A 12,892-nucleotide genomic window follows, 5' to 3' on the forward strand; every position below is an offset into this window, starting at 1 on the left:
CCGCAAACCATTCCTGCTCAATGTGATCTCCAAAAGCCAAATAGTGCGCTTTCCCTTCTAAGCCAAGCCGTGTCTCCAAACAGCCGTTTATTACCACATGTGGGGCATTGTTTTACTCGGGAGAAATTGCTTTACAAATTTTGTGGTGCTTTTTCTCCTTCAGTCCTTGTGGAAATGCGTAAAAATAAGCTAAACCTACATTTTCTTTGAAAAAATGTAGATTTTTATTTTCAGGGCCTACTTCCAATAATTTCTGCAAAAAACCTGTGGGGTCAAATCGCTCACTATACCCCTAGATAATTTCCTCAATGGGTGTAGTCTCCAAAATGGGGTCACTTGTGGGGGGTTTTCACTGTTTTGTCCCCTCAGGGGCTTTGTAAATGTGACATGGCCTCCGCAAACCATTCCTGCTAAACTTGAGCTCCAAAAGCCAAATAGCGCTCTTTCACTTCTCAGCCCTGCCGTGTCTCCAAACAACCATTTATTACCACATGTGGGGTATTGTTTTACTCGGGAGAAATTGCTTTACAAATTTTACGGTGCTTTTTCTCCTTTAGTCCTTGTGGAAATGAGAAAAAAAATCGCTAAACCTACATTTTCTTTGAAGAAATGTTGATTTTAATTTTCACGGCCTACTTCCAATAATTTCTGTAAAAAAACTGTGCGGTCAAAATGCTCACTGTACCCCTAGATAATTTCCTTGAGGTGTGTAGTTTCCCAGATGGGGTCACTTTTGGGGGATTTTGACTGTTTTGGCACCGCAAGAGCCCTTCAAACCTGACATGGTGCCTAAAATTTATTCTAACAAAAATAAGGCCCCAAAATCCACTAGGTGTTCCTTTGCTTCTGAGGCCGGTGCTTCAGTCCAGTAGCACACTAGGGCCACATGTTGGATATTTCCTAAAACTGCAGAAACTGGGCAACAAATATTGAGTTGCATTTCTCTGGTAAAACCTTCTGTGTTATAAAAAAAATAGTACTAAAAATTTATTTCTGCCAAAAAATATGAAATTTGTAAATTTCACCTCTACTTTGCTTTAATTCCTGTGACATGTGTAAAGGGTTAAGACATTTTCTAAATGCTGTTTTGAATACTTTGAGGGGTGAAGTTTTTAAAATGGGGTGACTTTTTGGGGGTTTCTAATATATAAGGCCCTCAAAGCCACTTCACAACTGAACTGGCCCCTGTAAAAATGGCCTTTTGAAATTTTCTTGAAAATGTGAGAAATTGCTGCTAAAGTTCTAAGCCTTGTAACGTCATAGAAAAATAAAAGGATGTTCAAAAAACGATGCCAATCTAAAGTAGACATATGGGGGATGTTAATTAGCAACAATTTTGTGTGGTATAACTATCTGTCTTACAAGCAGATACATTTAAATTGGGAAAAATGCTAATTTTTGCAATTTTTCGCTAAATTTTGGTGTTTTTCACAATTAAATACTGAACATATCGAGCAAATTTTGCCAGTAACATAAAGTACAATGTGTCACGAGAAAACAGTCTCAGAATCGCTTGGATAGGTGAAAGCATTCCGGAGTTATTACCACATAAACTGACACATGTCAGATTTGAAAAATGAGGCCCGGTCAGGAAGGTCAAAAGTGGCTAAAGAGGGAAGGGGTTAAACCTATATGTTGGGAACTTTTCTCTGCGTATAGATGTTAAATGGAGGCCATAAACGTGATGTGGACCGAGCCATAGAAGAGTGTTTTTACTCCAATGATTCAACCTTTTGGCTATAAAAGCATGAAATGGACACGCTCTTTAAGAACATTTTTGTATTTGGTCATTGCCCTCTGTTCCTTGGACTGAATCGTCACTGGGTGTAAATACACAATCCATCTGATTAACAAACCCATCGTGTCCGTCATGATTTTTTAGTTTGCATTGTTTAGTTTTGTTTTCCAAACCATAAAGTAGAATTATAGTGTGTAAGATTTTAATGTCCGAACTAGTTTATGGAGTAAAGTTCTGGTTAGACCATGCCTTGTCTATTCCTGGCCTTGTTTTCTTTTCTATTTTTATTTCACGTTTGACTGGATTTTTCCAATGCATGAAAATACACCTTTCGAAAATGGAAAGTGTTACCAGTCTATGGGAATGTGCATAAAAAAATTGACTGTTTCCTTGGCTATCGTAAAGTAGTAGTTTCCAGTTTTGTTATCTGCTCTTGTTAGGCTTCGTTCACATCTGCCTCGGGGTTCTGTTCGTGGGTTGTCGGACCTTCCTGTCGGGGGAACCCATGAACGGAATCAAAACTGAAACAAACGGAAACCATAGCTCTCCGTTTGCATTACCATTTCAGTGGCTCCTTTGCAGCAACGATAACTTGAGGGCTTGTTTTTTGCGGGACGAGTTGTAGTTTTTCATGGCACCATTTAATGTGCCAAATGTACTGGGAAAGTGAGAAAAAAAAGTTTTGTGGGGTGAAATGGGCAAAAAACAGCGATCCCACCACTGTTTTTGGGTTTAGTTTCTATGGCGTTTATTTTGCGGTAAAACATGTCCACATTATTCTATGGCTTGATAAGATTACGGCGACACCAAATTTATATAATTTATTTTTTTTGTTTCTCTATTGCACAGAAAAAAAACTTTTGTTGGGAAAAAAAGTTTTGTCGTCCCATTCGGAGAGCCATAACTTAATAAATAAAAAATCAATAAATATATATAAAACATTTGTATTCAATTTCTTTGGGAAGTAAGGTGACAAACCATTCCTTTTTTTTTTTTTTTTTTACATCGTTCACGGTGAGGGTTGAATAACGTTCTCTTGTGACAGTTCAGACTTTCACGGAAGCAACGATACCAGTTATGTTATTTTTTTTTATTTTTTTTAACATTACTTTAGGGAATTTTTACATTTATTTTTATTTTATTTTTGTACGGTGGCTCGTGAGCTACTGGTTGGGGAACACTGGTCTAGAGTAAAGCTTTCATCATCCTAAATTATTTCTTTACGATAAGACCAGTGAGACTACAGAAGTTGTGATTGTCGATTTTCTTGATCGAGATTGACCATGACCTTTGATTCCTTTCTTGAAAGTTCTATGTGCTAGATTACTGGAGATGGGTTATGGATCCAGGGATTTAATCTGATTTCCATTATTGGAATCGGGAAGCCCTTTTTTTCCTCTACAGCAGGATTCAGTTGTGGCTTTTTTTTGTGCCTAATGCCGACCACCGATGATGATGTAGTGCATTTTGTGCACCGGTCCAGCTTCTGTAGCCTGACTTGACAGACATAAAAATGCTGCATGCATTGTTTTACAGTCTGGCACTACAAGTGATGCATCAGATGCCAAAACTGCTCCTATAGGAAAGCAAGGGATCGGTTCTGGTATAAAAGTCACTCCGGCATTTTTATACCACATCCGAGAAAAGCCATACAGATTCACCAAATGTGTTTAAGGACGCCTGAGAGAATTGACTTCTACCGCATGGGGGGGGGGGGGGGTTTGCCTTTCTCAACATTTCAGGAGAATAGGTCTTCTTCGAACCATACTATGTTCCGTTGTGTGTCCGTGTTGTCTAGTCTGATGTAAATACAGTTAAAGTATACCTCCGTTTTCATTAAAACTGAACGTTACAGGCTATATACTTCAATATTTTGTGTTGTGCGGCATACAATGGTCTACTCGCTGCAGAGTTCAAAAATGTTCACTGCTCGCTTCCTCCGCATTTTTCCTCCACTTTGTATACGGCCTTAGAGAGACATGGAGAACGTTTTAAATTTTGTATGAATGGCGCTTTCTTTAACGTGTCAGAACAAGATTACAAATGGCATTTTATGAACATTTCGGGTCACTGGCATAGTTTAACAATGTAAGGCCAAGTTCACATCTGCATCGGGCCATTTTGTTCTGCTCCGTCAGAGGAGCAGGGCAAGGGAATACCGGACGCAATGATTCCGTTGCACCACGGCGGCCGATGGAACCCCTTGACTTTAATGGATTCCGTTGGGGTGTCCGTGGTTTCACCGGAAACTGTGTTCAGCGCTATTGTTTCCGGTCATCTCTGCGTGGTCTTCGATGGAGGCCCCTAACTGAGCCTCCAGCGCAGATGTGAACAGAGCCGAAACCATAAAAGACTAATTTGTTCTGTTTTTTGTTTTTGTTTCAGTGAAAATCTTCTTTTTGGCATGGGAAATCCCCTCCTAGATATCTGTGCGGTTGTGGACAAGGACTTTCTGGACAAGTAAGTGTTTCACACCTGGATACTGGAGATGGTTCATGTACTTCAGCGTCCATAATGATAGGACAGATTTAGTAGAAAAGGGTAAACGCAAAAATGTGCTACGACCTGTAGACCAACGTGCAAAGGCAGCCAGTCAGTCAGCCCAAAACACATTCGAGAGGTAAGAAAGTTGGCCTGATGGGACAAAGGACAACCAATCTGCAGAGGTACTAAAAGTGCCACGGTCGTATTAGGGCATTCTCAGCCTTGATCCGAATATTGGCGACTCCTGCCTACAGTGTTCATTGATGGCCTAATAGATGTGGGAGAAATCCTCGGAATCGAGAAGTACACATCCACATTGCACAGTATGGAATGAATCCATTGCAGAACACTAGGTATTGTCTGTCAGTGCTTCTCAAACTATGAGGCGCCCCCTAGTTGTTGGGGAGGCAGTTATGATCGGAGTGACCATAAGGTGCACAAGCCTTTCTCTGGTTTAACAATATCATTAAATCCTATTGTTTTTATTGTAGAGTTTTATTTGGTTCAGGAGAAAATTAAAAATAAATTGACCTATAGTTTCTATTTTGACATGGACTTGGACCGTGGATGGTTTGGCCCAGGCACATCCCCATTTTCTGGCTGGTGCGGCTCCAGTAGAGAAAGTTTGAAAATCCCTGGTCTATATCATCAGCTGCTAATGTCTCCTTATATTTGTAAGACCATCTACCAATTTTAGGTCCTGAAACGCGTGTGGAATATCCTGAGAGAAGAAACCCTGGTTGCGAGACTTTTACTATCCCACTTAAGGGGGCCCCAGATGCCTAAGGTTCCAAGGCATTGCAAGACTGTCCCTCACCTAGGAGGGGGGATCTAGATGGTAAACTCCTCTGAAAGGCGGCCCAGTAGATCTTTAGATGTAAATCTGTGGGACCCCTGGACCCCAACAATTCTATTTCCAACATGTACTTCAAGGAGTAAATTGCAGCGCTTCTGTTATAGTGATCAATCGGGAGAGATTGCACATACAATGGTTTGATGTACAGAAATCTAAAATGCCTGAGAACGGAGCCTTTATTTATAGGTTCATGCTTTCGTTTAACACACCTTAACCAATCCGATGCCAAGTATACAAATGCATAACATTCAAAAATACTTCTATGTAAGGTAATGACTTCCTTGAATCCTTTCAAATACGTCTGGTATTCATTTGTTTGGAATGCCAGATGACGTCCTCTTTACCCAAATGATAGGGAATATATTGGTTTTAAGAGAAGACTAAAACATATGTAACACATTTCTCAAACCATTATAATGCAGTCATTTTGATATTTATATGACTTACTCTAACAGTTCCCCTCTTTTTGACTAAATACTGCATCCAACTGTTCTATCCCTATGGGAGCCGATACTCCCTTAAGGTGAAATCTCGGATCCTCCTATCCCTTCCTAACCTAGTATAGTGGCCATTAGATTGGGGAATCTACCTTTCATGAGTTACAGCTGAAACTGTGGTATATCACGGATTACATGGGTAGCCACAAACAGTAGGATCATCAAACTTGCCTTGAGATCCTTTCCCACAGATCATCTATAAATCATTTACCTAAGAGTGGGGTGTTCCTGGCCACACAAATCTTTCCCTAATTATCGGAGAACACCACAATAGACACTTCTGTCGACTTGAGAAGGGTTTTATCCATCACAGTAGGCGCATATCATCCATCATCCTTGATGGATTGAGGCATGGGATAAACTGGTAATCCACTGGATTTAAATACCACAATAATTTAGGATCGTTATTCATGTGCTCTCATCTGAGCTGATTGTGAAGCGGTATTGCTGTGGTAACTCCTCGTGTTGGTGGCTGGGCAATATTGAGGAATAAGTGGCGCCCTTATAAGTATCTGAAATCCATAGTTGGCCTAAATAATATGGATTTGAAGACTGGAATGGGACCGGATCTACTCCTGTCCCCTTACCTTCAGCTGTGGGGGAATTACGACTTGTCATTCCCGCTTTGCTGGTGCTGCATCCGAATTATACTTTAATTGTACGGCGCCTGAACTGTGACCCCCTATTATAGGGGATACTCTAGACAGATCTAACTCTTATGTTGGATTGAGGGGAGTAGTTCATGCCTCTGATTTTGTTTGTTCTATAGTCCTTGTACTATTATTGTTATGGCAACTGCCCCCCCCCCCCCCCACCTGACATTAACAGCATGGCTACGTGCATGGTTTTGTTTCACCAATTGGGTCACTAGGTAGCCATGTGTCATGTTGGGGTGGGTGGACCTTCATCTTTAAATACTTGCCATTTTGACCGCCACGCGTTGCTCTCATGGTGACTGCCAGAGTACATGAACCTCACTCCTTTTGTCTGGTTACTATTGGTGTCGTGATGTGCCCGTAGTCAATACTACAGGTAGAACACGTAGGGACGTGTTTATATATGACACTGCAGACCGCAACAAGTAGCTAATACAGACTTTTACTACCCAGCCAGGACAGCTACAGCAGATTGCTATAAGTAATAGAGGAGAGCGAACAGATATGAAATCACTTTTCATATCCGCTTCATTTCATGTCTGGAGATCCAAGTGGGCTGCTAGTTTTTTACACTTTTGTACAGAATAATCACAGCATGTGGTAATAAACGCTGGATTGAGTTTTAATTATCTCTCTAGAATTTTGTTTTCATATTTTCAGTCAACGTTTACCAGTGGCAAGTCATTCACCGATAGACCCTTATAGGGGTTTTCCCATCAGGGACATTTATGACATATCCACAGGATATGTCCTTAACCCGTTAGTGACCGCCAATACGCCTTTTCACGGCGGCCACTAACGGGCTTTATTCTGATGCATATGCCTTTTTACGTCGCTGCATCAGAATAAAACAGAGCAGGGAGCGTCAAATCTCCCTGCTCTCAGCTGCCAGAGGCAGTTGAGGGCTGGGTGTGTCCCTGCTCTGCCGAGTGAGATCGATATCAGTATCGATCTCGCCCGTTTAACCCCTCAGATGCGGTGCACAATAGCGTGCACCGCATCTGAGTGGTTTTGGAGATCTCTCCCACAGACACCCGGCGATACGATCGCAGAGTGTCTGTGTCTCCAATGGCAGCCGGGGGCCTAATAAAGGCCCCTAGGTCTGCCTGGAACGAATGCCTGCTAGATCATGCCTCTGGCATGACCTAGCAGATGCCTGTCCGTTTTAAACGGACAGGCAGTAATACACTGCAATACAAAAGTATTGCAGTGTATTATAATAGCGATCGGAGAATCGCATATTAAAGTCCCCTAATGGGACTAGTAAAAAAAAAGTTTAATAAAGTTAATTTAAAAAAATATGAAAAAAAAATGAAAAACCCACTTTTCCCCTTACAAAATGCTTTACTATTAAAAAAACAAAATAAAGTAAAAAAAGTTACACACATTTGGTATCGCCGCGTCCGTAACGACCCCGACTATAAATCTATTACATTATTTAACCCGCACGGTGAACGCCGTAAAAAATGTAATAAAAAACAATGGAAAAATTGCTGTTTTCTGTGAATCCTGACTTAAAAAAATTGTGATAAAAAGTGATCAAAAAGTCGCATCTACTCCAAAATGGTACCAATAAAAACTACAAGTCTTCCCGCAAAAAAAAACCCATCATACAACCGTATCGGCGAAAAAATAAAAACGTTACGGCTCTTCAAATATGGAGACACAAACAAATAATTTTGAAAATAAAAGCGTTTTCGCTGTGTAAAAGTAGTAAAACATACAAAAACTATACAAATCTGGTATCGTTGCAATCGTAACAACCCACTGAATAAAGTTATTGTATTATTTATATCACACGGTAAACGGCGTAGATTTAAGACGCAAAAAAGAGTGGCAAAATGTCAGGTTCCCCCCCCCCCCCCCCCCCAAAAAAAAATGTTCATAAAAGTTAATCAATAAATAATACGTACCCCAAAATGGTGCTATTAAAAAAATACAACTTGTCCCGCAAAAAACAAGACCTTAAACAGCTATGTCGACGGAAAAATATAAAAGTTATAGCTCTTGGAATGCGACGATGGAAAAACGTAAAAAATGGCTTGGTCATTAAGGTTTAAAATAGGCTGGTCATTAAGGGGTTAAATATCAGATCCGGGTCCCACCTCTGGGACCCATACCGGTTTCCATAACAGGGCCCCCTAAACCGCATTCTTCCTTTGTGTTCCCACTGCCACTTGTGATTTCCGACCATGTAAGAACAAAACGGCGTAGCTTGCTGAGCTGTGCAGTTTCCGTAGCTCCCATAGAAGTGAATGGTAGTTACGGAACAGCATAGCATGCAAGCTACGCTGTTGGTTAGGCCCCATGCACACGACCGTAGAATTTGTCCGTAATTGCGCAATTACGAACCAATTCACTTCTATTGACCATGGACACTGTCCCGTATATCTGCGGGAAGGTGTCCGGGCCGTAGAAAGACGTGTCCTATCGTTTGCTTTTTATGGCCTGTGCTCCCATACTTTATAAGGGAGCGCGGGCTGAAAATATAGGTGGCTATCCGCGGCCCGGCCGCGCTCGTAATTGTGGACTGATTTACGTGCACGGCCGTGTGTATGAGGCCTTAGACTGGATACATTACACAGGACTGATCCGTGGGCTGTACCATTCTACTGTGACAGGGGCCTTGTTCCCTATTAGAAATGTATGTGTGCAGAATGTCTAATACATGTGTAATAGCAAACGGTATGGTTTCTTCTACAAATAAAAAAATAAAAAGGGTTGTCCGGTTTCAGTTTTTTTTGTGTAATTTAAGTTACAAAATTTTCCAATTTACTTTCAGTATTAATTCCTCATGATTTTAAGGATCCCTGCGTAAGACCCTTTATTGTTTACTTCCAGTGGATAAAGTTCTCTCCATGGTCATGTGATGGGCACACAGGGGCCGGGATCGTTAGTTACAATATGGGTATCCGGGCAGTTTCTACCAGCACCTGTGTCCGTCACATGACCATGGACAGAATTTTACTCACCGGATGTAAACAATGACTTTTCCTACTGAATAACACTAAGGCCTCATGCACACTTTCGAAACCGTTTTATCTGCCGTTTTTGACTGATCCGTGTGCCCGTTTTGTTATCTGTGTGGTTTCCATGTGCACTCAGTTTTTCCATTTCCGAGCGCTTAGCAGGCTACTGTACAGGGTGCTGAAAGAGTTAATGGGCTGCACTGATCGGCGGTAACTCTTTCAGCACCCTGGACAGTGACTAGCGCTGAAGAATGACCATGCTCGGCGCTCGTAAAATACAATGCTAATGAAATAAAAAAATCAGTTCATACTTACCCAGGAGTCCCTGCTTTTTCCTCCTGTCCGGCCTCCTGGGATGACGTTTCATCCCATGTCACCGCAGCAGCCAATCACAGGCTGTAGTGGCGGTCACATGGGATAAAAGTCATAACAGAAGGCCGGACTGGATGATGTCAGAAGGCCGGCCTCCTGGGATGTCGCTTCATCCCATGTGACCGCCTCTGTAGCCAATCACAGGCTGCAGCGGCCACATGGACTGCCGCGTCATACAGGAAGGTCGGACTGGAGGAAGAACATGGACTGGTCACCATGACAACGACCGGGGTACGTATGAACTGCTTTTTATTTTTATCAGCAGCCTCTTCTCTCGATCAGTGCTGGATAGAGACAAGTGGCTGCCGATTAGTGTAATATCTCTAATGTACTTCTGCCCGCCGGGCCGTTGCTAGGCAACGGCTCTAACACATGGACACCTTCCGTGTGCCTTCAGTTTTTTTGATGGCCCCATTGACTTGCACGGGCCTCACGGTCACGGAATCTCTGACAAAAGTAGGACATGCTCTACTTTTGTTGGAACGGAGCAACGGGACCGTCAAAAAAACTGAAGTGCGCATGGCCCCATTGAAATGAATGTGTCGGGGTGCTAGCCGTCAGGAAAACGGCTAGCACCCTGAAGGAAAAGACTGAAGTGGGTATGAAGCCTTAGCAGTGATCTAGAAACCCGTGAGGAAATATTACAAAAAGTATACTCTAACATTGTCATACAATTTGTTGAAAGCGGACAACCCCTATAAGCATTTCACTACAAACATATACTCCTGTGATAACACAATAATCATAATCTATAGATAGCGCCAACATTTTAGGGAATACTTGTACAGACAAAATCCGATATATAGTGACAAAGCAGATTAACAACTCAAAATAGGAGTGCCCTCCTCGCAACAGCTTACACCCTGAGGAAAAAATGTCACTGCGCATCACTTTCTTTGCATGCGAGTTGCAATACACTTTGTATGGGGAAAACCCAAACCAGCTACAGGCGCCACTGAGGAACCCTAAGCTGTCCATAGACATGTGGGGAGACTCTTTTTTTTTTTTTTTTTTTTCTTTAGTAAAAACCTAGGTTGTCCGGTGCCATGCAGACAAGCGTTCACTACCACAGAAAATGTAATTGGTATGAAACAAAAAAGGCACCGCAGCAGTCTCCGCAGGGAGACCTCGTGCACCAGTTCATTGCTGAAGGAACCAAAACCACTCCGCAGCCTGGTATCAAGGCCAGTGGCGGATTAAGTAGACCATGGGCCCTGGGCTGTTACCCAAACTTGGGGCCCCCTTCCTCACCGCCGCCCTGCCGCGCCGTAACTATTTTTGACACTACTTTTTTGGGCAAGCATTAACAGTGTTACGATTTCCCTTGTCACAGGGCTGTGTCCCTACATACTGAGAGTATCACACTGTGCAGGGACACAACCTCCTGACAAGGGGAATTGTCTATCAGTCCTGGACTGCAGAAAGACTTTGAAATACAAGGATTCCTATAATAAACATGTCAGGAGAGGTGACAGATTCTCTATAAATCTAGTGACTCACAGGTGACGACGTCTCAGATTCTAGTAGTTTTTTTCCTCTTTTCTTCTCCATCCGGTCAGGCGCTCATGACGACTTCTCCCGGCCATGACTCATTTCTGCAGAATTTGCCACTCAGACGTCTCCTCACTTTTCCAACATTTCCACACCTATAAACGAAAATAAAGTTATCATGGTGCCACATACTGTGCCCCTAAATATAATAGCACCAAACACTGCGTGCCTGAATATAATAATACCACACACTGTAGAACACCACATACACACAGCCCCCTGTACATAGTGCCACACACAGCCCCTGTAGATATTAAACACCCCCATAGATATCGCCATACACAGCCCCCTCTATATATCACACATCCTCCCCGTAGAGAGCGTTACACACAGCCCCATATAGATAGTGCCATACAGCGCCCTGTAGAGAGCGCCACACAGCCCCCCCTCTTGTAAATGGCACCAAAAAGCCCCCCCTATAAAGAGTGCCACACACATACCACTGTGGATAGCACTACACAGCCCCCCCCTTGTATATAGTGCCACAGCGCTCCCCCTTGTATATAGTGGCACACAGCGCTCCCCCTTGTATATAGTGGCACACAGCGCTCCTCCTTGTATATAGTGCCACAAGGTTATGTACACATTTAAAAACTTTATATCATAATTTTATATATATATATTACCCTAATATAGACATGTAATATATTACAATTTACGGTAAACAATGACGATTACAAATAAAAGGTCTATTTTAGGGTAAAACTATGTTATTACCCAAAAAAAATAGCTGAAACGTAAAAAAGCTTATTTGTTTACTATTATTTTCAAACTTTATGAATAAAAATTGTAAAATAGCAAAAAAGGTGTGTATAAAAACGATAAACGAAACCTGCATTGTCTACGGAAAAAACTTCGCAAAAATCACGTCGTTTTTATTTATTTTTTATAAAAATGTGTTTTTGGTGCAACTTTGTAATTACGTTTTATTAAAAAATATTTTCACTTTTTGAGATACAGCTGCTTTGTATCCTGTATCCGTCAGGTCAGCAGGACTGACAGGATCAGTGACACGCAGGATCCACCTCAAATCTATCACATCTAAGATTATAATTTAGCGCAGGGCCCGTTTCACTGATCCCGTCAGTCCTGCTGACCTGACGGATACAGGATACAAAGCAGCTGTATCTCAAAAAGTGAAAATATTTTTTAATAAAACGTAATTACAAAGTTGCACCAAACACATTTTTTTATTAAAGAAAAATAAATAAAAACGACGTGATTTTTGCGAAGTTTTTTCCGTAGACAATGCAGGTTTCTTTATCGTTTTTATACACACCTTTTTTGCTATTTTAGAATTTTTATTCATAAAGTTTGAAAATAATAGTAAAAAAATAAGCTTTTTTTATGTTTCAGCTATTATTTTGGGTAATAACATAGTTTTACCCTAAAATAGAACTTTTATTTGTAATCGTCATTGTTTACTGTAAATTTAAATATATTACATGTCTATATTAGGGTAATTGGGTCAGCGCTAGCGTTACAACAATGATTGGTGGGGGGGGGGACAGTTTTTATTGGGGTGGGTATTTTATGTGTATTTCATTTTTTTTTTGCACTTTACTTTCCTATTTTTTTTATTACTGTGGTCTGTTCCTCAAAGGTCAAAAAAGACCTTTGGGGAACTTTATATATATTTTTTCTTTCTTTTACACCATGTTTTTCCACTGTAACTGGAGCTGCACAGCAGCCCCAGTTACAGGGGAAATCAGCCCTCTCATAGTGACGATTGTCACGAATAGGGCTGTGCTGGGTCTAGTTAGACCCAG

General features: G+C 41.5%; 1 protein-coding gene across 4 annotated transcripts in view; it reads left to right on the top strand.

Annotated features, from left to right (window-relative positions):
• The window catches only part of ADK (adenosine kinase), a 161,417-nt gene that overhangs the window by 37,136 nt on the left and 111,389 nt on the right, over window positions 1-12,892 (top strand). For all 4 annotated transcript variants that reach the window (XM_075841852.1, XM_075841853.1, XM_075841854.1 and 1 more), the window contains exon 2: window positions 4,124-4,198. In XM_075841852.1, the coding sequence (XP_075697967.1) occupies window positions 4,124-4,198 (75 nt within the window). The remainder of the gene's footprint in view (window positions 1-4,123; window positions 4,199-12,892) is intronic.

Source organism: Rhinoderma darwinii, chromosome 11 (genome assembly GCF_050947455.1).
Source record: "Rhinoderma darwinii isolate aRhiDar2 chromosome 11, aRhiDar2.hap1, whole genome shotgun sequence".
Taxonomy (NCBI): Eukaryota; Metazoa; Chordata; class Amphibia; order Anura; family Rhinodermatidae; genus Rhinoderma; species Rhinoderma darwinii.